General features: G+C 43.5%; 1 protein-coding gene across 5 annotated transcripts in view; it reads right to left on the bottom strand.

The window, feature by feature from the left end:
- The window catches only part of cadm4 (cell adhesion molecule 4), a 242,450-nt gene that overhangs the window by 54,211 nt on the left and 163,578 nt on the right, over positions 1 to 24,661 (bottom strand). Inside the window, exon 1 of one of the 5 annotated variants that reach the window (XM_053882124.1) lies at positions 8,877 to 10,790. The exons of 1 other annotated variant lie outside the window; for it this stretch is intronic. In XM_053882124.1, the coding sequence (XP_053738099.1) occupies positions 8,877 to 8,964 (88 nt within the window). In that variant the 5' untranslated portion in view covers positions 8,965 to 10,790. Of the gene's footprint in view, positions 1 to 8,876; positions 10,791 to 24,661 lie in introns of those variants that run through there. 3 more of the 5 variants (XM_053882127.1, XM_053882126.1, XM_053882128.1) reach the window with 3 other exon arrangements.

Genomic DNA, 24,661 nt, shown 5'->3' with positions numbered 1-24,661 from the left:
TCATGTTCCGTCCTTCTCAGACAGACTTTTCTTGGTGTTTGCATAATAGTTCTGTGAGGATCACCCACCTCTGACTTTGCTAGCTAAGTCACACACTGAACAATGAAGACAAAAAAGAAAAACGTTCATGAGGAAATTTGGATGATTTGAAATACCAACGTTACGCTGAAGGTTAACAAGACTCACTCCAAATTATAGTCGGTGACTATCTGACATTTTAAAGCGTTTTAAAAGCGCCGTAGAAAGCTATAATTACTGATACCTTTGCCGATAAAACAAGAACACATCTAGATGTCATGTTTGCTCCGAGTTCGGATTCTCCCGAGTGCCATATTCCATGAAATGATATGCTCTGTTGTTAATGGAAAAGAGAGGCAAAACGAAAGCAAGGACCAGCAGTCAAAAAAGTCTAAAATGTCATTTGCTGTATTGATTTACATCCTCCATTGTATTTCTCTTTCTTCAGGAGTGTTTTGCTGAAGTGAGTCCGAGAGCGGTGACAGGTGAGGTCAATAATACAGCGTTCAGTCATGAAAATAGTTATTATTAACGCAGTGATAGAAACAATAAATAAAAACTAGAATGGATAGCTAAATATAAAAAAGAAAGAACAACGCACAGTGTCCAGCTAGAGAGACACGGACTAGTCGCGGTGCAGTCAAGATGGTTCCTACCCAGGGTATAATGGAGGATGGACTTGAGAAGGTCTCAACTATGAAGAACCTGCTCGACCTAAAGAGCCGCCGGTGTTGTTTGGAAAGGACGACACAAAGGCACATTAGCTGCCAATTCTCTGACAGCTGTCGCCAATTTGAAGTGATTAAACCAGAGAGTAGTTAAGCGAAGTAAACGGAAGAACGGAAAACATCGTTTAAGAAGCCTGCAGCTACACACCTGCCGGCGGCTGGTGAGCACGGTACTCGGGGAGAAGAGTTTCTGACTGACAATGTGCGGCTGGGTTATTCATGGAGAAGCTCGGAGTCCTGTTCATAAGGCAGCTGGGCAGCGCAATTTAGTTTGACTATAGATTTTATTCGCTGCCATTCGCATCAAGGCCACCATCAGCAGGAGAGAATGAGAGGGGGAGGGCGGGAATCAAACTCCATGACAGTGGTATTAATCTCGAGCCCATTAAAATCTACGCCCACAATAAAATGCTCCACAAGCGTCCAATCATAAGACAGGACGCAGGGAGCGATCAATAGCATGGAAGTGCTCTGACGGCTACGATCAGCAGATAAATAAAACAAGAGGGGGAGGACAAAAACAATCTCTCTCCAGCCAAGCGGGGGCAGTATTTCAAAGTGGTGACTTGTCATCATTTGAAATGGCTCCTTGCCTGCCTGTCAGGGCCCCGCAGCAGAAGAAGGAGCCTTTATTTACTACGGTAATACAGCGTGGAGAGAGGCCATCATTTCTAAATACATAAATAAATAATTGGTGCGCAAATTCATAAGACAAGGCTGTTGGGAGTTTGTGCTAATGGTCTTGCCATGGACTTGACTTATAACCAGGGCAGCAAAGCGTGATAAAGGATTGGAATAAGAAACGCCACTGAAAAAGTTTGTGAAAAGGGTACAGTAAGTTATTTAGCAAATTTAGAAAATGGACAGGCCGCTCTATGACGAGCGGCTCTATATTGCTAGAGCATCATAGACAATACTTCTCAGAAGGATTTTCTTATCTTATTTGCTACATATATGATTTGTAATTCCGTTGATCTCCATGTGGCTGCACGGACTAATCTGGATGTATGACCCCGGGGCCTAAGGGTGCAAGGAAAAGGCTGTGCTCCGAAGAGTTTTAAAGGGGAAGATTTGAGGGGTGGCAAGGCAGATTGCTGGCTCACCCGTGGTTGCGGTAAATTCTCCAAACTGCCTCCCTGGTGCAGGGTCAGCAGCCTGAATAATCACCCTGCGCTCCCTCTTTGTTCCTCCCTCCATCCGTCCCTCTTCAAGAAGGAGTGAAGAGATGGGAAGACAATCCATAGAGGAGATGAGCTGTCTCTATCTGCCCCAAACCAAAGGCCCCATGTATCCTTGAAGCGATGCCGGCCTTGTCTCCCAATTCATTATCTCTCATTATCTCTGCATTGGGCGCGGGCCAGGAGCTTGTGTTTTCTCTGCACGCAGGCCATGGATTTACAAGGGAATCGATGGAGGAGATGCACAACCCCATATGTTATTACAGCTTTAATTAAAACAATAGCAGCCGCCTGTACTTTTCACTCTGACAGGAGCGTCCGCTGGCAACCTCTCCATCTACTCCCATCTGGATCTGCCATTATCCCCAAAGCCAGCAAAGTGATGTATGAAAATGCCCGATACTGTTGTGTTAGAAAACTTGCTCCAAGTTCATTTTGTAAAGTACAGACTCGAAAAATAGCTGACGCCCGTGATTCTCCGTGGCTCAGTCTTCCCGAGCAAAATGGTTGGGAAAAATACTGTACAGAAACAGGAGGTCAATAGTGGTTTGACTCGTGCAGTTACACAGAGTATTTCATTTTTAAAATGCATTCTCAAAATTCTCGAATGTAATACCTTGTGAGGTCAAAGTAGCGTTTATCAAGGTTGTGAATGCAAAGGAGTACAGTACAGTACAGAGTAAGAAAGAGAAGTCTCATCTTCATTCTGTATTTCCACTTCTGCTTGACTATTAAGCCGTTCTTTAGTTCTTCATTCTTACGTTCAAGAGTACTGAAATATCCTCTATGTGAGTTGCTATGTTGTGAGCACGTGAGAAATGTGTTTGAGTGAACAAAGCGGCTGCCTGTGCCTAATTTATAACAAACAGGTCAACGGTGAAATGGTGGATATGGTTCCTTTATGTTAGGCACCGCCCCCTGAATACAAGCTAGCCTGGCTCCATGGTGCTACCCAGTTTGTTTGGGGTCTCACCTCACCTTGAATGGGATCACATACAGAATAAGGTCAACAGATTGGTCAGAAAAGGCCAGGGGAAGACAGAGCTGACCCATAAGACAAAGTCCTCAGTTACGGTCATGAGCTTCTTGTAGTGATCGAAGATAGAAGATCAGGGTTCAAGGAGGTAAGGAAGGTCAAGGTGGGGGTGGTATTGCATCAAGGCTCAACTCTGAGCCCCTTCTTGTTTGCGATGGTGATGGACAGGTTGACAGATGAGGTTAGACAAGAAGCCCCTTGGACGATGATGTTTGCAGAAGACATTGTGATCTGTGGTGAGAGCAGGGAGCAAGTGGAAGATAAGCTAGAGAGATGGAGATATGCTCTGGAAAGGGGAGGAATGAAGGTTACCAAGACTGTATACATGTGTGTGAATGAGAGGGACAGTGGACAGGTGAAGCTCCAGGATGCAGCGCTAAAGAAGGTGCAAGATTTTACGTACTTAGGCTCAACTGTCCAGGGCAATGGAGAGCGTGCGAAGAAGCGGATGCAGGCAGGATGGAATAATTGGAGAAAAGTGTCGGGTGTGATGGGTGTCAAAAGGGTGTCGGCAAGGATGAAAGGCAAAGTGTACAAAACGGTGGTGAGGCCAGCAATGTTGTATGGTTTGGAAACAGTGGCACTGAGGAAAAGACAGGAGGCAGAGCTGGAGGTAGTAGAGATGAAGATGCTGAGGATCTCGCTGGGAGTGAGCAGGATGGATAGGATCAGGAAGCAGTAGATCAGAGGGACAGCACATGTGGTCAGGTGTTTAGGAGACAAAGTCAGAGAGGCTAGATTGAGATGGTTTGGACATGTACGGAGGAGAGATAGCGAGTCAGGCTTTAAGCTGGGAGGGTGTGTGGGCGTCTGCAAAACAAGAAAAAATGGACGCCCATCCTCGACCATAGCTTGGCCTACAGATTACGTCGGTACATGACGGCATCTGGCAGTCTACTGTCGAGAATCGGGTGTCCATTTTTTCATGTTTTGCAGATGCCCAGACGCCCTCCTAGCTAAAAGCCTGTAGCCAGTACATTGGTAGTAAGCTGTTGAGGTTGGAACTGCCAGGCAGAAGGTGGAGAGGAAGACCAAAGAGGAGATTGATGGAGGTGGTGAAGGAGGACGTGAGGTTTGTAGGTTTGAGAGAAGAGGAAGCAGAGGACAGGGTGAGGTGGAGGAAGATGATCCACTGTGGCGACCCCTGAAGGAAGAAGGTGTACAAGAAGGGATGTAAGAGTCAGTTTCTGGGCTCCTCTTTGGTGACGATATGACAGAGTGCAGAGGCAAAGCTGGGATTGGCCATTGTGTCCGGATAGCTAGAGCATGTTTATGGGGACAAGGAGGACTGGGACACTTCATTAGAACTATGGCCCGTAACATACCCCTTTATTTAGGTTTTGCATGCATCAGCAAAAAAAAGTGGTGAAGAAAAGTCATAATCTAAAACCAACACATTCTGACTCCTGAGGCATCAAATCGCATCACAACCATTTTTTTGGTGCAGAAGTCAGCGCCTGTTGACGCATAGGTGTTTCAATGGAGTCAGCGTTACTGCGGTGTGTTGGCAGAGTCCAAATCTGTAATGGGGTCCAATGAGTTTCATATCTACCACATGTTTATGATACATCTCTGATCTATTATTTATCATCTGCCTAATCCTGCAAGCATATTATTATTACAGTCATGCTGTTTGTTGTCACAATTGTCATCCAGACCTCCACTCAGCAAGGCTGTACGTTCCTTGCTCTTTTGTTGCTGATCTAAATTTATCTCTCCATCTCTCTGGGGAAGATGGAGCACTGCCAATCAAATCCAGTGCCATGAAAAAAGAAAAAAACAGTATAAATAAAACATAATCCTTATCAAATCTCGCTCCAGTCTCATTACCTTCCTCCGTCTCGTGTCATCATTCCCTCTTCCACTCCTCCTCTCCTCTGATTTCACTTCCAACACTCTCACCGTTCCACTTTACTCTCCTGCCTTCATTTCTAATCTCACATCATTTCTTTTATTTAAACCTTCAATATCCCCCCCCAGCTCCGAAAACCCTCTGCCTTATCAAATCCTGGATTCACGCCCTTCTCCCTTCCATTGGTTTTTCTTCTCTCTTTCTTCTCTTTTATCCTCTATGGCATCCCCATTCATCTTCCTCTCCCGAGCTGTCCTAAAAATTCTGTCCTCCTCTCTTTGTCTCATGGGTTTCAAGCTGCAACTCTTTCCTTCTCCCCTCCCTTTTAACCCATTCTTCCTTTCATTTTCTTTTTCTCAGCAATCGTTCTCCCTTTTTCTCGGGCATGGTGGGAATTGTTCTGTGCCCCGCTGCAACTTCCATATCCCCACTCCTTACCACTAAATGTGATTTGTTCTGCAGCTCAAGTCTGCAGAATAATCGCAACGTCGATGCACAGTGCTCGAAGAGAGGGAAGGAAATGAAGCGAGGGAGAGAAGTAAGGGGAGTGAATGGAACAAGGGAATGAAACAAATGGAAAGAGTGGAGTGTATTTTTCTTTTTTTGGGGTCCTTATCTCTTCTCCCTCTGTTTAGCCTACTTTAATTGCCTGTCCTATAGTTCAATCATCAACCCACTTCTCTTTCACTCGCTCCATCGTTCATAATCCATCTCTTTGGCACCAACTTCTCCTCCGACTTCCTCGCCCACTGTGGTTCCGCATAAACTACTAATCAGCAAATTCAGCCTGGACCCACTTTTGCAATGCAATCATTAACGTCCATTTGGTTCTGTGTACTCTGAGGTTTTATTACGGGCTGTCTGGACTGGTTTAGTTGAAACCAGAACGTTTCTGTATGAGGTGCAGTTCATCACCACTGGTTTCGCTTTACGCTTTAAGTTAAGTCCAAAATCGATCATCAGTGAGGTGTTGATGCAGTCACCCTCAATGAGTTTGAACAGCAACAACAATGAACAAACAAATGAGAAATAAAAGACACGTGTACAACTCGAGGCTTTGGACATGTCTGGTTAATAAAAAGTGATAACTGTTGTCTCTGCCATTTAAGCATTTCTGACCTTAAATCCTGTTCTGCACATTTATTCCAGCATGTGACGTGTTACAGTAACAGCCCCAAATGAAGCTGACTCAAAATTCCTGGCCAGAATTAGCGTGAGAAGTTAGTGTTTTAGAGGTCGACCGATATATCGGCCATTTTTGGACCATTTTTTACTCATCAGTCCACATCACTATCGGCCTCCATCATATCTTTTGCTCAATTGCATGGTCTTGTGCTAAAAATGTAGCCTGCCACTCATTTGTGCCGTGCCATATTCCAAGGTAAATATACTACCTTTGTATTTTTATGTCATCATGATCTATCATACAAGGCATACAATTTAGCCTTCTGGGTAAGCCTCTGTATTATTGGCAGTTAGCATCACAGTGATTTTTTTTTTTCTCACTGTCTCTGAAGTTGTTTTTTTCTTTTCTTTTTTTATGTTTTTGTTGGTTCATGTTTTCATCAGTGATAGATTCTTGTCTACTTTTCTCCCTCCCACGTTGTAAGGGTTATTGAAGCGTTTTTGCAAGTCAGTTAGTCAACATTTTTCTGTTCAACTTAACCAATAAAGCCATTCTGTATAAGGATGTATACTGTCTATTTTCCTTCATGGAAGGTTTGCAAAGAAATTATTATATCCACAATGTAATTTCCTGAATACCAAAGCCAAATCTTATTTGTCAAATATCGGCCCAGAATATCTGCCAAATATTGGTTATCAGCTGTTCTAAGCTATTCGCATTAAATGTACTGCATCTTACAGTGGGTTCAACAAGCGACACTGTGGTATCTTGGGCGTTTTTGACAAAAGCCTTTGGTGAAGCCCATGTGTCCTGATGTGGCAGCATGGTGCCACACAGTCGGAACAAACCTCTGGTGCTCTTGATCTCAGACAACCACATGAACTGCAATTATATACGCAGTAGTTCACCTGCTCCCCTCCATGCGACCTCCATGCTGTGCCACCTATAGTCACTGATGCACAGAGAACTTGTTGTTCATCTGTGCCATCACAAGTACAGGGATATTTTTCATTTCCTGTCGCAGAATTATTAGCTTGTGTGTTCGATTTCTAGTTCAGTGAATGCCATCAGCGCGTGACCTCATGTGGTTTACATTGTGCCTTGTTTATAACTTTGCTTCGATGTCAGTCTCTGCAGTGCTGCTCACGCAAGGCTCCCTGCTTAATAAAGTTCCCCATCATTCCTTCTCTATTTCACGACCTCTCCGCGCCCCTCTCACTGGGCTCTTACTTGCAGTTTATTAGGCCGACTGCATAAGGTAGGAAACAACACTGTTTATCCGTCTTCCTCTTTCAATTCTTTGGCCATCTTTAAGTCTTCCTCTGCATTGCTGGTCCCTCAATCCCCATCTTCCCGGAGCAAACACTTTTGTCTTTACATCTCCTCCGCTCCGCCTTAACAAGCAATTGCACCTTAAACACCAGCGATTTCAGTGTTTCATTAGCGGCTTTCATACCATGATCACACTGCAGGCTCTTCCTCCGCTGCTGCCGTCACGCTTTCTTATATCAAGTTACGGCAACAATAGGACAAAAAGAAAAGACAATTAACTTTGGTTTTGTTCAATTTCGCAGCTAAATAGATTGCGATTACACACCTAAATTATAATTAGGTTTTTGTTTCACTGGAAATTTGATGTATTCAAAGGTCACTGCTGAAACCGAATGAAATGTTTGAAGGCATAATACTGTTACACACGTTTGATTTACCGGCTTCAGTCATGATAAGGAGAGTCTGAGTAAACGCCATCGGTTAATTGTTTTACTAGTTGGTTCATAAGTGAAAAACAGAGTGATGGATATCAACGAAATTTTCAGTAAATGCCGACGTCTGACATGGATGATTTCAGTTCATTGGTTAGTCACCCATTCACCCATTCATGATGGCCAGTAGTGGCCCTGCAGGCTGTGACCACCCCATTCTATGGTCCAGTACACGACTACAACACACCGTCCGACCCAGTTTTTTATGATGTCATTGGTCAATGATCTCTTAAATGTTAAAAACAAATAAACAAATAAAGTAATTATACAGACAGAAAAGTAGCAAAATAATATTGGATGACATTACTTCATATTCCCAGTAATAATAATAATAATAATAATGTGTCAGGATGGGATGCAATGAATCGCACCTTAATCGTGGTCACAATGTACAAAATCTTCATTTACAGGGCTCAAGCTTGTGACCAAATTTGAAAATTCAAACCTACTCTCAGATGTTGGATCAGTTTGACCGTACAGTTTGGCGAGGTTTCACATTTAACATACAGTGTGGCGTCTGCCTTGAGTCCTGTCAACCATCAAGACAGTGTACACTGGACGCAAACATGCTGGGAAGAAGTAACAATAGGTTGAGAGTCCCAAAGCCTCCTGCACTACTGTTGCTATGCATTGTTGGTCACAAATTGTCATGCTAGCTCTATTTTTTTTGTGAAGATCTTACAGTCAGTATTTGCATATCTATTTCATCCTGGGGTAGTTTTTTGTTTCTTGATATTTATTCATATTGAAAGTTTCAATGAGCATAAACAGCTGACAAAGATATTTTAAGCAATTATTATTCAAATGTCACTCAACAATGTGCAAAGACATGGACTCTTTATACAGTAAACAAATGGGAAAGTGAAATGACACATACAGTACGTGCGGTAAAAAGGGAAGTTTGAAATGGCAAGGGATACATGCATTTTAAATTTTAAAAAATGGACATCAATGGCACTTCAATATGTTTCTTGTTATTTTTTCCAGTTTTTCCAGAAATATCACCAAATGACATTGTCATAAAAAGAATAAAGCGAACTTCATCATCAGTCAAAACAAACTCTTACCATTAAAATCGAATCAGTGAATTCACATGTGAATGAGTCACATCTAATTTGTTTACAGAACACAAACAAAACTGAGTTAATGTGAGTGACCGAGTGTTTTTGACTTACGAGTGATGCAAAGCAGGATCAGAACCAGGCTCCGTAAGGCCATGGAGAAGGGGGGTGGGTGGAGGGCCATGCTCCAAACTGCCCTCATTGTTAATTGAGAAAATGTGAATGTGTGTCGATGCACACTCGATCAATGGGTCCACTGTGGTCTTCCCCGCTCCTCCCCGAAACACAAGTCAACAGACACACAAGCACACGCGACTGGCGAAGCCTTCTTACACGAGAGTTGTTATTTATGAACAACAAAGAGCCTGTTTAAAGTAAATAAACTGATCTAACCAAAAACTTGTAATCTGGACTTGAGTCGCAGGGACGAAACTCTGGGAGTTTTCGTGCCGTATCTCAATACACACAGAGATGAGCTTTCAGCGTCAACCTTCCGCTGCTCACTTTGCAGCTTGGTTCTATTTACAAAGACTTTCCGACATCTTTGGTCTCAAATCCATAAAGTATTGAAGATTTGCTTTTACAAAGCAGCACCAAAATTCACTCCCATCTGAGCACAACAAAGCACAAACAGCACCTCTACGGATTTTTCCACCACAGCGCCTTAAGCCTCTGAAAAGACGTATGAAAAGCACGACAAGAGTTGACCAAACTGAACTTCCAACGACGATAATCTCCTTCTGTAGCGGTGCAATTAACTAAAAAACGGGCGCTGCAATTAGCTCATCACTGACTGCTGTGTCAAACTCTGAGCTGAGCCACTTCTGAGCATCACTTGCTCACACCGAGTCGCACAATTAACCACAACAACAAATAGACTGCTCGTCTCCGCGAGGTCAAACCACACCGCTCCGAGGAGCAGGCACATCAATAGCAGTCAGATACTGGCAGAGGGAAATGGCTTCCCAAGCAAGTTTTCACCCGCTGATCTTTGTCAGAATGCAAACTTCTGAAACGGAGCTACCTACATTACAGAGCCCTGGAGGACGGGGAAATATAGGGCAACAATGCTTAATTCTCAAACTTGTTTTAATAACTCAGACAGGATTTGCATCAACGCCTATGGGGAGGCAGTTCCTCACAGCTACAGCCAAGTCTCAATAGACTCCGAATTGTGTCTCACCCAACCAATTTTGCGAAAGCTAAGGTTAAATAAAACCCATTAAGTTTGAGTGGTGCTCCATAGTCAGTGTCAAAAGGGTGTCGAGGCTGCAGCCGGGTGCTTGTATGCTCTTTTCCCGCCTGCTCCTTTACCCAGAGGTATAGATTTCTCTCACAATGCCCAGTCTTACGTGAATGGTGGAGCAAGCTCAATACGCTGCCATGTATACTTTGCGGCTCGATTGAACAGTATTTCTTACTTGGTAATTTTCGTCTCCTCGTAATAATTACAGCGTATCAGACAAGATAATCGCACAGCATCGACCGGACAGACTCTTCTATTCGAACGTGCTCGACTGGGTGCATCTGGTACTCTCGTCATTCAGAAGCGACCTGTCGTGAATTCAGAAATGGCGGGCTGGATGGAGTGTGTTCGAAGTTCAGAGACAAAGCAGGACCCGCTCCAGCAGAAGACGCCCTGATCTTATTCGACAAAATGAGTTTGTCATCCCCAGATTACTGCCGGCTGGATTCCACACCGTGGGACAAAAGCAATGAGCTTTAAAATCTGGCAGAGACGAAAGTGGATCACCGCCAATCTCCCGTACAAACGCTGACTTCACCGGTCAACTGGCTGGCTGGTGAGAAAATGACTCCCAGCCGGTGAGGACCGGCCGCCCAGGTCTGGCAGACGAAAACAAAGTGTTTCTCAAAGTGAACTCCTGAAATTGATTTCAGTATATCCGTCCAACTCTTTCACTCCTTCTCTTCCTGTAATCCACCTGTCACTCACTGAATAGTCCTCACAGGTTTTGTCCTCCAGTATTTCCCCCGATCACTGGCGATTAGATCTCATATCCGTCTTGTGCTTGCTTATATAACCCGGCCGCCCTCCCCTCGGTTCCATCTGTGTGTGCGTGTCAGTGTGGGACCAGCGTCTACATATTTGGCATACTGTTTTGTGAAGGTCACAGGGATGCTTGTGTGGGCAAAAGTGCTGACAATGACGGTCTTTGAGGTCAACAAACAGTGGCAGCATGTGTCTGAATGTGTGCAACTGTCCAGTGTTGACTGAAGCGGGGCGCACATTTGGACGCCTGTTTGGACGCTCGCACTATCCACCCCCCATTAATTTGTGCATGTAGACACAGAGAAGCATCACAGTGACTCTTTATCTTAAATGGCTGGTTTTATGGCGACAGCGGACGTGGGCTGCTGACAACTGTGCGGACATTTGTCTGTAATCTGAAAGCAGGTGTCGGTGGAAATGACAACTGAGCATCTACGTCTGAAAAAACACCCCCATTTCAAAGCGCAAACACGACTTTTAGGATTTGTGGGCCGATTTATATCGGCCTTTTCCTGAATGACGTCAGCGGCATGGGGTGGTAATCTCTCCATATCAGGTGGCAGGTTGTCAATCCATGTGCAAGCTTGATATCACAGCTGACAGAACTTTCAGGATGACCATTTTGCCGGCCAAAATCCACAGAGAAAAAACAAATAACCGACACAAATATAATTCAATCAGCGCCGTGGCCACTGCGGCTTGGTTTCAAGACCAGCTTCCAAGACGTGAAACGTTCCAAAATATTATCTATCATGGACTTATTAATTTCTTTGCTCAGATGCCCAGTTTTTTGGAGACGAAACTGAGCTTTCCTCAGTGTTTATTTTGACTATCAGGATCGGCAACAGAAACTGACAACACATGGCATTGTGTCTAACTACATCAAACATTAATAACAGGAGCTACTGCTCCTGATAAGCAACGGTGCCCATTACATCAACTTTGGCAGTCTCAGGATCAGATTTTCTATTCATGATTATCGTGGCAAAATTGTCAGTGCAAGTACATTCGACTTATAACCTGCTCGACTTGAATCCACCTGGACTTACGACCACAGCGTCCGATCTGACGTAAGTGTGGTCGTAAGTTGGATGTTACTTGTATAATGATACGGTCAATAAAAATCCAGAAAACAATGATACAGTCAAACTCATCTTAAACGTATTGTTTGTTGTTGCTACTATACTACTGTGTGTGCTACTGTAAGGCTGTTCAAGAGTATCCTCTTAAACTCAGTCACACCGCAACCCCGGCCTCTTTCCGATGAGCTGCGGCAGAAAGGCTACAGTGTGTTAAAGTCCGAAGAACCCTGCACTTGTTACCGTGTAATTGTGCTGCTAAACAGCTGAGGTGCTGTAGTCTTTGCGTGTGTAGGCCAGGCGTCTTCAACCCAGTCCTCACAATGCCGGGGTGGTGCAGGTTTTGTTCCAACCAGTCAAGCACACATTAGTAAATAAATCAGGTGTCAAATGAAAGAAGCAGCCATGCACTGACCATCTGACTACAGTCTTTAGACAGCTGAGTACTTTAACTATAGCAGAGAGAGGCAACTGTTTAGAAACGGACCACTGGATCATTTACATGACTTTATTGTGCTCGATATCGGAAAACTGTAGAACAAAATAATAATGACGTGTGTCTACAAAGCGCAGACAACAAAGCAAAAGGTGTCGACTTCGAGTCAACTGAAATAAAAAATACATTTTTTGTTCTGTTGTTGTGTTCTTTCCTACATAATTCCATACATTGTGTATCTGCACTGTATGTGCATTATATCTTACCGACATACAGTCCTGTGGCAAGAAAAACAGCAGGGAAAAGGAAACTGTTGCCGTCCTGCAAAAAGGTTGAGGGTGACTTAAAGCAATACTTTACACAGATGATGTCTGAATACTGCAGTGTGCATTTCCTTAAAAGCCCATTGAAACATGGGCTATCATTACAGCTGCTGGCCATAAAGCGGTAATATAAAGCTGAAATGAGAGAGCTCAAGATACTGGAGAGTCTGACTCTCACTGTCCTGCGGAACACAAAAGACAACCCCAGTTGGAGGCGCAAACACTGTAAATCAACCGAGGTAGAGCTCATAGTGCGGCACGAGTTTTACTTAACAGAATCATTATGCATTTCATTTTATGGATGCATTCCTCATGATCAAGTGAAATGAATTCTAATTGACTTTCTCTCACTGCTTGAAAGAAATTCAAGGCATCCCTCCGTATTCCAGCAGAAACAAAAGAGGTGATTACAGACAAGTGGGAGGAACCATTACACAGCACCGCAGGGCCGGCTAGTGTACGCACAGTTCCAGTGTGGGCAAACCCCCTGATGGGTGTATTTGTTTTTGTCACAGTGTGCGCGGAAGTGAGGATGGTAATGGCAAATTGTGTCCCTGTCTACCCCGTTCTCTTCCCCTCCTCACTGTTTCTCTCATCCAAATCAAATTTTTAATGGGCTTCATTGGTGCCACCGTGGAATAAGTGTTGCCAAAGCACTTAAGGGGCTTAAGTCAGCGGCGTGCTGAAAATATTAAACTCTCAAAGAGCCTTACAAGGATCCCTGCCTGCTTAAGTATGCTGGGGAGGTCGTGCCAGCGTTTAATACCAATGGTATTAAAGTGCCCCGACAAGGGAGAGGAACAAGAAAATAGATATACACAGTATGTATCACAAGTGGCAGACAGAGACGGGAAGGTTGTTAAGAAGAGGGCCAACAAATAGTGGAGGCATGGCTCGGTATGGTATCAGATGGATGGATGTAAGAAGGTAGGTCCACAGAAAAGGACATGAAATTCTCCAAACAATATTTGTTAGTGTACATTTAGTGCACAATAACTGTACAGTGGAAATGTAATTTTACTACAGTACAAACCTGCACGCTCACCATAAATAAGGGCCACTACTTAGTTCATCTTGCTAGCAGCACCCATTTGTCTCAAAAATGAGTCCAGAACAATAAAATTGTGAATCACGCTCCTTCACATGAAGTGAACGCATCTTCTACCATATGAATACCACCACCACGTAGAAGAGCACAAAATATTGTACTGTTATATTCAACGCTATTAATTTTGTTGGCAAGAAAATACTCAAAAATTAAAAATTTTATCTTGCAATTCAGCAAAAAACATCTGTATCAATAAAGGAGCCAACAACAAAACAAGTATTTCATACACCAAAGATGAACTGTGTGGGAAATCGGTAAACCAAGATCCAAAATCATACTGTTGCACCTTTTTGTCATCATTGTTGTCTGAAGTTATGAAGGTAAGTAAACCACACAAACCTATTTAAACTGACAAATAACAATAAAAAGCAATTGTTTAGTTGTTTGGTTTAGTCACCGAAACATTCTGAACAGAACAAATAACTGAAACAGTCACCTCAAATCCATGATATGTTTCATATCCAGACTCCTTCAATCACGAAAAAAAGAAAGTAGGGGCACACTCACACTGCTATCTTTGTGAGGACCGTTCACTGACATTATGCTCCTCCCAGCCTCTCAATTTAACCATCGAAAACAACAAAAGCAAAGCCTAACCACAGTTTTGAACCAAACTTAGACCTAATGATAACAACCTTGCTATTTTGAAGACCTCAAACTCAGGATAAAATTTGTGAGAACCGAACAAAATGTTCCCACAAAGCAAAATATCCTTCCAGGAATTGGCTCTCACATTTAGACGTATATTAACGCTTCACTGTAAATATCAAATATTTCAGGAATTATGGACCATTGGGACTTAAACACGGTGAATAAACTTGGGCTATGATACTCAAGAGGTTCTTCTAAGAATCTTTTCAGTCTAATTTCAAAGGGCTTGAGTAGTTGCTTGGTTGGTTGACGGTCTTCACAGCTGACTGGCTGCTCTTCAACATCTAAAGCAATTGGTGGCCACCTCCAAACCCAAACAGCTGATGGTGGTATTCCCTCACAGCTACCAATCTACGTCCTCTCCGACAGGAAGTCAGTCAACCACCAGTAAAATGGAGGTTTGTGGATGAGCTGAGGTCAATCTGGATTCCATATAAGTCAAATAAAAATATTTTTCCTGCTTTTAATCTTACAGTTGCTGGAGGGAAAGGCATGAAAATCAAAACACGGGGCATGGGAGGAGCAAGGGAACCCAGCAGAGGTGGAGAGAGACAGTGTGGATGGGAAGCTGTGAACCAGCAGCACAGGGCTAATGCAGAGATTCTATCAGAGAGCTTAAGCAAGATTAAGCTCCTTTTTGTCCTTAAGGCTCTTCATGGGATAGCGGAAGTGTTAAATTTATTTCTCCCCTGAGACAGCGCAGGCAAGTGGGCCGAGCAGCACGGCTGTGTGTGCCGGTTGCATGTGGTAGATCGACGTGTGCACGCACAGGCGTAGGCGTTGTGTGCAGGGAAATTTATTAGCAGGCAAATAGTGACGGAGGGCATGTGGAAGGAAAGGAAAAATCAAGTAAACATGTCCCTCAGGGTGGGAAGCACAAGCAGAGAATTAGTGCCACACACATGCGAATCATCATCCGCGCACTCTCGCACCTTCACCTGTGACAGCAGCTGTACAGAACACTGCCACTGCTCTGGGAACCTTCTGAATGTGGAATCCTTTATGGTGAGCAGAGTGCAGAGCTCAGGATCACAGCAGTCATGATCACATATTGGAAGATAAACGTGGTCCTATAGGAATTCATGCTGGGCTCAGTATAGGAATCAGAGGAATAAACACCAAAGCTAGTCCCTCCTACAAAGCCTCTCATTGATATTTCACACGGCGTTTTGCCTCAAATCCAGCCGTCCTGGTAGATCTAGGCGACAGAGCGACTCAATCTCATTATTTATTACGTTTTAATGTTTTAAAAACCAAGAAGAAATCATGACGTTGTGCTGGTAGCACTCAGTTTTGGGGACACCCTCTGAATCCTGTGAACAAACACCGGTGTGACAGAATAAGCACCGTACCACGACTGGTAACTCGGGTGTTGGATTTTTATAAATGCGCCTGTCACAAACATCAAGCCAGGAGGGCATTTCCAACAGAGAGCAGGTCCCTTCATCCTTAAAGTGACAATATAATAGACAGATGAATGTGGAGGGAGTTCTCGCAGCGCTTCATATATTTATATCTAATGGAGAGAAAGACTCATGCAGCACTCCACACTGATTTGGGATAGGGATCGCAGCAGAGCACGGCGAAGTTGAGCCAGAAAGACATGCCCACGGCTCTTCTGAGTCAATCTTTCTCAGAGCATGGATTTGGACAATGTGTTTCATTCCAGCTATGCCCTGATATCACCTCCTTCGGTGGAGCAGAGGGAGCATGAACTCAAACCTCTGGTTTACACCACTCACACACAGTCAGGCAGATTTGTGAGACATGAACATGTTGAAACGCCTGTTCGAAGGGGTGACAAAGTCAGTCAGTCAAAGTCATCCTTTGACCCTTTCTTTGTTCGCTGTGTGAGCCTCGGGAGAAGCTTCTACACCAGAATTTTATGGATCACCAAAAGAAGAGAGGGCAAATGCATGTGTGCACAAGACTTCTCACACACCTGAGCCACCTTTCCCGATGAGGAAGCAGAGCAGTTCTACACTGAAGCTTTCCCAGATGAATGAGCTCTTCAACCTAAAATATAGGTTGAAGAGCCATATTTTAGGACTCAACTATATTTCTAAAATATAGTTGAGTCAATCGAAATTCATGTAGTTTCAAAACTTATATTCTTTTTCATATTTTTCAAAATAATTTAAAAAATGTAGATATACATTTAACAATTTTACAATTTTAATAATTGAATATGTATTTATCTTTTTTTGTTATTTTAAAATTCCAATTCATAAAAAATAATCAAGAATCATATTTAAAATATAATATTTTAAAAGCATTCATATTATCAGTAATGGCCTCAACAAATAAACATTTTTGTTTCCTACTGAACTCAGAGTTATAGTTTTTTTTCATTTATCATGGTTGAATAATTTACATGTCTGACCAAAACATTACATCCTAATTCCCATTTTATATATATATATATATATAATTTTATTTTTCACAATATTATGGAGTAATGTTAATATATTTAGGCTGACAAAAGTGAATGTTAGATTGAGTCTTGACCCTGACAAGAATCTCTTTCTTTCTTCATGTGGCCCATTGGTCTTGAGAGCACAGAAGCATTTGACAGCATAAATGAATTTCCAACAACCTGCCTGATTCATTCCGACGACAATATTGGAGAGATAAAAAAAAGCAGACACCTCACCGCTGTTTGACAGGTACACAATGTGAAGTAAACAAATCATTAAAGTCCCGTAATGGCCGACTCCAATCCATGTTCCTACCCACTGTGACACGGTCCTTGCAAAGCAAACCACATTTGCATCCTGACACCTTTTGATGAAGTTTGAAACTGAACAGGGGCCTCTAATTACGTTCTTTAATAAAACGGCATTCAGCGCGTGCTGTTGAGAGCTGGTGCTGGCACGCTCTTTCCTCCACAGACCTCTTTCATACCTTCCTTTCATTTTTTTTGTTTTGTTTTTCGGATTCCTTGTTTATGCAGCCGACTCTGTTAATGACCTGCCCTGAGCCATGCAGCAGCTAATCCAACCAAATTTGCTGTGAACTCTCTCATTAGAGGAGTCGCTGCTCCTCGATCTATGGACATTATCCCGGGCTGCAGGTTCAGGAGACTTGTCGCTGTCGGAATAGACCACCTCAAGCACTTGTGCGCGGGGATCAATAGACTCCGATCAGTGGCTTGCATTCGCAGTGACACCATCCATCTTATTTTCCTCCAAACCCAATTACAAGAGATTACAAAGTTTAGATTTTCACTATTTTTCAATCCGCTGACAACAGAGATGGCGAGTGGCACAGCGCCGGGACACAGGAGTATAAAGACATATATTAAAATCGTAACCACCACCTGTCCGAATGTGACTTTGTCGGCAGAGGCAGGCAACAAGACAGCGTTTTGCCAGCCATCAATGCTCCATTATGAGTCCTACCTATTTGTGCTTTTGACATGCTTCGTGCTATAACAGAGGAAACTTTTCAGTTGCACTTTTAAAGTCAAACCAATCACTGCGCATGGAAGTGATGAAAAAGACATTTGATGAAAGCAGAAAAAGATGCAAGCTGAATCTGCACTGCTGCTTTCTCTTAGCTGCAGCAGATTAAACAATAGGCTTCCAAGTATTTACACTTTTTCCAGCAAAAATCTTTGTTAGCTTCTCTGAAGTGTTCTTTGCCTGACAAGAATGAAAGCCAGATCTATAATTTATCCCTGGAACAAACTCCACAGATTTTTTTTTTTGCTCCTGATCATCCAAAAAAATCGGCAAAATGTTCAGCGGCATTCAACGTCAGGAATGGACTCTATATTACAGTGGAAGTGAGTTTTCTTTTCCATCCCTCCTGTAGTCATGAGCTCTATATAATAAATTGGAGCTAGTTTTCACAAAGGGAAATCAATCCTATATATCCTGATGCATCCAGCTCAAGAGGCTGCACATGTCAAAGTCCAAGGGTAATTTTCACAAGAGCCTTGAGACAACCACAGCACACAAAATGTGTCTCACAGTACATTCGAACCAAATACTGCATTTTTGTTTTATGCTGTTTTCTATATTTATTCTCTCACAGCCAGCCTTGTGAGAATGGCAGGTACATATTATCACTCCGTCCTAAGGGTCAGAGGCATGCAAGTCTTAAAATCAATAGATCTCAGTGAAGAATCTGATAGGTCGACCAAGGTATACTGTTTTGAAAATGCCATTTTTTTTCATTATTACAGACATATTTTCAGTTGTTATGGTTAGAACTGCAGGGTACACAATGACTGGGCGCTGTAGTCCATCATGTTTGAATATAGTAACCATGGTGGCGCAAGACCCCGTATAAACAAATAGGGAAACGTCTGCATACCTGTCCTGACTTTGTGGCTGTCTTTTTATTGGTGTGTTCTCATTTTCTGATTGTTTTATTGTTTTATTTAAGTGATAGTCAGTTTTTCATGGCAAGTTCTTCCTGGGCATCAATATTGTCTTTGCAATTTTTGCAAGTGTTCTGTCTCTAACCATACCATGTAACCATTCTCCCACAGCAGATCATCCTCCTCCATGATTCCTCTTCTCTCAAACCTACAAACCTCACGTCCTCCTTCACCACGTCCATAAATCTCCTCTTTGTCCTTCCTCTCCACCTTCTGCCTGGCAGTTCCACCCTCAACATCTTCCTACTCTCCTCTGTACATGTCCAAACCATCTCCATCTAGCCTCTCTGACTTTGTCTCCTAAACACCTGACATGTGCTGTTCCTGATCCTGAACCCTGAAAATCAGTGGCGTCACTTTCACAAGTAGCCAACTATCAAACGTGCCTTCGACCTCAGCACAAGACATCTATGTTAATTTACATGAAGAATGACGCTGTTTGAACAGGTGAATATTTTTTATCTAACCCTCCACTGGGACGGAACAGAGCTCTATGATCCATCAACCCTGCGATTCTGTGAAGATAAACGCCACCAGGCGAGTGCGTCGACAGAGTTTCCTAACAAGTGTTGAGTGTGTGTGTGTGTGTGTGTGTGCTGTGCGCCCGGCATTACCAAGGTACCTGCTGTGAGTCATTCCCATTATTCATGTGGCATCATACATAGTGGTGACAAGACACAACTCTCAGCTGACTGCACGGCGGGAGCGTCTGTGCGACTATCTTTCTTTCATGTGTGCGAACATCAGCTTTGTTCTCTGATCAGTTTCGCTGTGCTCGGTTCTTCTGAGTGTGTGTGACAGTGTTTGATGTGTCACCGCCTTCGTTTGTGTGCAGTCCTGCGGGGAGGGGGCGTCCGCGTGTGTGTGTTTGTAGCCTAACTGCAGGTCTTGACCAGGTTAGATGTGCACTGTCGGCACTGAAGATGATTAAAAGTGTGCAGCGCGGAGCTGCGTCTCGGAGGGGGGGACCCCGCCAAATGCCACGGCCTCATTCCTCCACATCACAAATGAGCGACAAAGAGCTAATTTCTCTCTCACATGATAGTCATCTTTCCTCTCAGCCACAACCTCAATGGAGCAGTTAATCACTTCACCTTTTTTTCCCCTTTCAAGGCTGCACCTTTTTTATGTCTGTTTATTCACAGTGGAATAGTCGTTTTAATGGAAAATGCATTTCTTTTTTTACCACAACTACAAATAAAAAAGCAACCATTTTTCACAGCTCCTCCAAGAGTTCCTCCGAGGGACTACTATCTACAGTCTGTCCCACATATGTCATGGTCTCTCCTCGCCATTGGGCACTGAACATGGCACCCTATCTCTCAAGATACATACACAGAGGAGAAAACCACTCATACTTATGGATCATTATTAGAGTCCGACCTCTTTTGGGAGGAAACCTGAGTGCCAGAGGACACCCACGCACTCACAGAAAGTACATCAACAATTCTAATTCAACAATTCTCCCACTTACACACACAGTGAGACGTCAGCTGCTTTGCAATAAATTGGCTTCAACTGTAGCACATCTGTGTAGAGATTAGGAAATCCAACCAGCTGCTTAAAGATCTTCCCAAGAGGAGCTGGAAGACTTCTTAAAGAGGACGCCACGGGGATGATGAAGAGAGAATGAGGGGACGCTGCAGATTTGCTGCAAGTCCCAAACAAAGGATCAGAGTTTCTTGTAAGTCAATAATCTGGGACACGGAAGCGGCACAAGTGGTGCGAGGAGGATGAGTGTGGATTTTATCAAAAAGCTTCATGGAGGAATAAAATATACACAGATGGATTTGAGAAACCGTCGTTTATAACTTCCTGTTTTTTCGACAAGAGGCACCTATGAACCAGCGTTAAGGAGTCACAGCATTGAAAGAAGGAGATAGTTCAGCGTGACTTCCAAGTGGTTTGGGAATACTCCATTGCAACTTCCAAGTATCAGAAAAAGATTTAACTAAAAGTCTGTCAAAAAAATTCTAATTCTTTTATGGGTACTTGATCCTCTACTTGTCTGCTACAACTCGAAAATGCAAAACAAATAAGCAAAATAACTGTTTAGTTCCGAAGCTTCAGGATACACCACCTCCTGCGTGAGAGAAAAACCCTGACAGTGTGACCCTTTTCAGCTCAATGAGGAACACGCAACACGCTAAACAGGGGACTCATGAGCTAGCTAACTGCAGCTAGTGTGGACGACAGTAGCGTGCTAGCCACAGCTAAAAAGTGTCACCAGCCAGATTAACATTAGTGATACAGTAAGGTAAACTATGAGCGGGGGCTTTACTGACCTGTCGGAATTTAAGGTGACATGTCTGGCAAACGTTTGTCCCCGCACAGTGGCGTCACCTGATCTAAGATTAGAAGTTAGAAGATCGGAGAATCCTCAACACCCCGGGTGCATAATGCAAGATGACGAGGAGAATATTAACGAAGTTCCGCCGCCAATTAACACCTAAAGCACATAACAACCTTTCATGCCGGAAGGCTCCACACACGCGCGCGCGCTCGCGGCGTGTGTTCCACGAAGACACACACACGAGCACCAGTCGTCGGAGAGAGGTGGACATATCTGGGATCAAGAGGACGTCTTGTTGAGAGGAAGCAGATGTGAGAGATGAGCAGAAGGAAGTTGATGAAAATATAAGAGGAAAGAATATCAGCAGGAGGAGAAAAGACGGATTAATGAAGTGTGAGGGACGAAAGGGGGGGGTTTGAGAAGAGGGCAACATGGCACGGCTGCTTCTAAAAAAACTTTTAATGATAATTCAAGTGATTTAATAGCACTTGCGCGCAAAACAGCACATTAACAGGGATGGCAGGGGCATTAGCAGTGAACCTTTGCAGCCATATTGTCGGACACATGTGGGGAGCCAAATCGAATGCATAAAACATGGCCAGAGATGGCGGGAGCAAGGTGAGGGAGATAGGGAGAACATTAACCGCTGGACAGAGAAGTGTATGCTAATGACCCGGATAACGGAAAGGTGGCCGCGAGGGGCGGAGAGACAGAGCCAGGCAGGCGACGATAAAGGAACGCTGAGGCTGGAGAGAAAGGAAGTGGGGAACTTTCCTCACGGCCTGCTGCTTTTGGATTGAGCAGCGTGCAAATGAAAAATGGAGATGAAATAATTAGACAGGCTGACTGGAAGCGCTCATCTAAATATGTAAATGCACTTAATTTTACTTTGATTTGCTCCAGCGCCTTCCTATAACACTCCTACTTCTCGCCCCTCCACTTTCTGTTTTTTTCTCTTACCCAGTCATTCATTCCCATTCCAGCCTCTCTTCATGCCATCCTTCTTTTGTCTCCTCACTTTCCCACTTTTTCCTCTTCTGCATCACGTGTTCAATCCCCTCTCCTCTTTTTTTTTTACTCTTAATGCCAATTGCAGATATGTTGCTTCACGTCTTCACGGACTGGTGCTTTTTGTTTTTGTAAGAAGATGGTCCAACGCCATCAAAGTGTTCCCGAATGGACCATTTCAAACGTGTATGTTTTTTAAACGCTCAGATCTTTTGTCAAACAAGGGGCATACACTCCACCTACCCGCCTGATTTTCCAAGCTACAAACACCAACCTATAAACTGGGCGGAGCTCTCTACAGACTACATTTACTATATTGGGAATCGTCGAAAACGCAGAGATAAGAGAGCAAAGATTAGCAATGCAATTTCAAAGACATGATTTATGACGCACCACTGACACACAAGTATCATCAGTCTCAACTTGTGGGCATACAGATGGGAGGTGAAGCCACCGCCATCTGGAGCGCAACACAGTCACGACCATGGAGAAGAGAGTGGACTTCAGAGACAGCTGAGGGAGTCACACCCCTCAAGAACTCTTCATATTTTTAGCTGCAGATTCCTGCGCTACATCATCTTCCAGAACCAAGGGTGGACCTCAGACATCGAGGCCATCATCCCCATGTTCCAGCAGAAGTTACATCCTGGGTAGGAACAGAATGCAATACACCAATCCACACCTCAGTTAGGCGCACTCCGTTGTTATTATCCTCAAGGAAGTGGATGTTGAAATCCTCATATTCAAATACCAAGCATGAAATGACCCTCTTCATTTCAGGAAATCTCCTGCTGCTCCACAATTTGTATGTGATCAAATTAAGTCTAAGCACAAGAGAGAAACCCCAAGTTAACTTAAGTGTCCAACCCTGCTATCCACATGCCCAGGCTTAATAGGCCTCGCTATTGAGTCATAGCGGGGCATCATTCAGATAATAAAAGGGTCTGACACTCTGCAAATATATTTTTGGCTTCTCATAATTTTTAACCGTCAACATTGCTTCAAACTCAGAAGGGGGACCCACCAACACCTATCTGCCTTTAACCCCTCTTGGTGGAGGCAGATGGAAGAATCCTGCCGGGCCCCGCGGATATAAGCCACAAGATCGCTCATCCCCTAGGCGTCCAGGGCAGGCGGCGGCCCATTGACCACATCCCAGCGATGCTAACATTGTCAAACATTAGGGAACTGCAACATGTATGAGCCTTCACCTATCAGGGAAAGATAGTCCTGTTATATTCTGCCCTCTGCTCGTGTTTTTCTCAAACCTACAGAGCTCTACGGACAAAAAAAATCCATCACATCAACACAGGTTAACAAGAGTTACTATCTAAAGAATAAGAGAGCAGAAGATGACTGATGTCATTCTTTGAAGCTAGTTTCAAAGCTTCAAGTGTAAAGTGAAACCGTTCAGCTGCTCTACTTTTTCATGCGTTCAAGTTCTTAAGTAAAAATAATGCTAATTTTAATGACAGTTGTAAACACAATGATATGCAATATGTAGTTTAGAGATGAAAGAATAGTTTCCAAACGAGGCATCTGTCCTTCTTAATGACAATCTGCCAGAGCTTTTCTAAAGTACTGCACCACTTTTATCGCATCCTCTCTTCCTTCGCCAAAATTTCCCAGCCCTTTTTTAAGTCAGATTTGTCCCAAACATTCCTCTCCAGGACTCCCACTCCTTCTGCCGTTCCTCCAAGGTGACTCTGACTTGAAATTCTGATCTGATTCGTCTTGTAAAAAGTCTGTTGTGTTTCTGACTCAAATGTCAGCGAAGCAATAATAATCACAGCTGTGTTGGGTTGCTATTTTTTACAGCTCAGAGGTTTTTCTATCATTCAAATGAGCTTCATGATCCATATAATGTCAACCATAAATGTGATGGGGATTGATTTTAAGCATACTTGCCAAGTTCCAGAAAAACAACAAAATGATGAGCCTCATTTGAAAGACATATCCCACCTTTAGCACGAGTGCTTCTCAGAGAGCAAACAGCAGAATATCCACGGAGCGGCCTCATGCCAACTGCTTGCATGAATATTTAAGCGGCGTGATTGTGCTGAGGCAAGATGCAGCTTCCTGAGGAGCGAGTACCAGGTTTTTTCCAAAACATTGTCGAAGTCAGTTTTGTCAGAAGGAGGACAGAAGACAAAAAAGCGACATTGTCAAAGACTATTTTTGCTCTTATTGGCTCGTGACTTAAAGAGCATAAAATATGACAGGCAGATGGCACATTAGCTTCATCCACTACATCATCAATCTGCTGTTCATGAGTTTCAGGAGGGGTGGCTAAGTGGCTCAGTACTGCAAGTTCTTTTGAATATTTGTTACGTTGTTTTGGCCAAATGGCTTCTAAAATCAGGTCCAGAACTTTCTTTTTAGAAGAGGCTTTTGAGCAAAGTTTTTTCTGGCTTAAAGAAGACGTTACTTAACCCTAGACAAGGTGCGGGCAAACCGGTTCTCAAAGTTCCAGGGTGGTACAGGTTTTTTTTTCTCGCTGAAACAAGCAGCACCAGAGTGATCATCGGCCGATTACACTCCTCGGACACCTGACTGGTGAAAAGGTGTCCACTTGACCGATTGGAACAAAAACCTGCACCCAC

This window comes from Synchiropus splendidus, chromosome 12, assembly GCF_027744825.2.
Source record: "Synchiropus splendidus isolate RoL2022-P1 chromosome 12, RoL_Sspl_1.0, whole genome shotgun sequence".
Taxonomy (NCBI): Eukaryota; Metazoa; Chordata; class Actinopteri; order Syngnathiformes; family Callionymidae; genus Synchiropus; species Synchiropus splendidus.
This window is presented reverse-complemented; position numbering and strand designations above follow the sequence as displayed.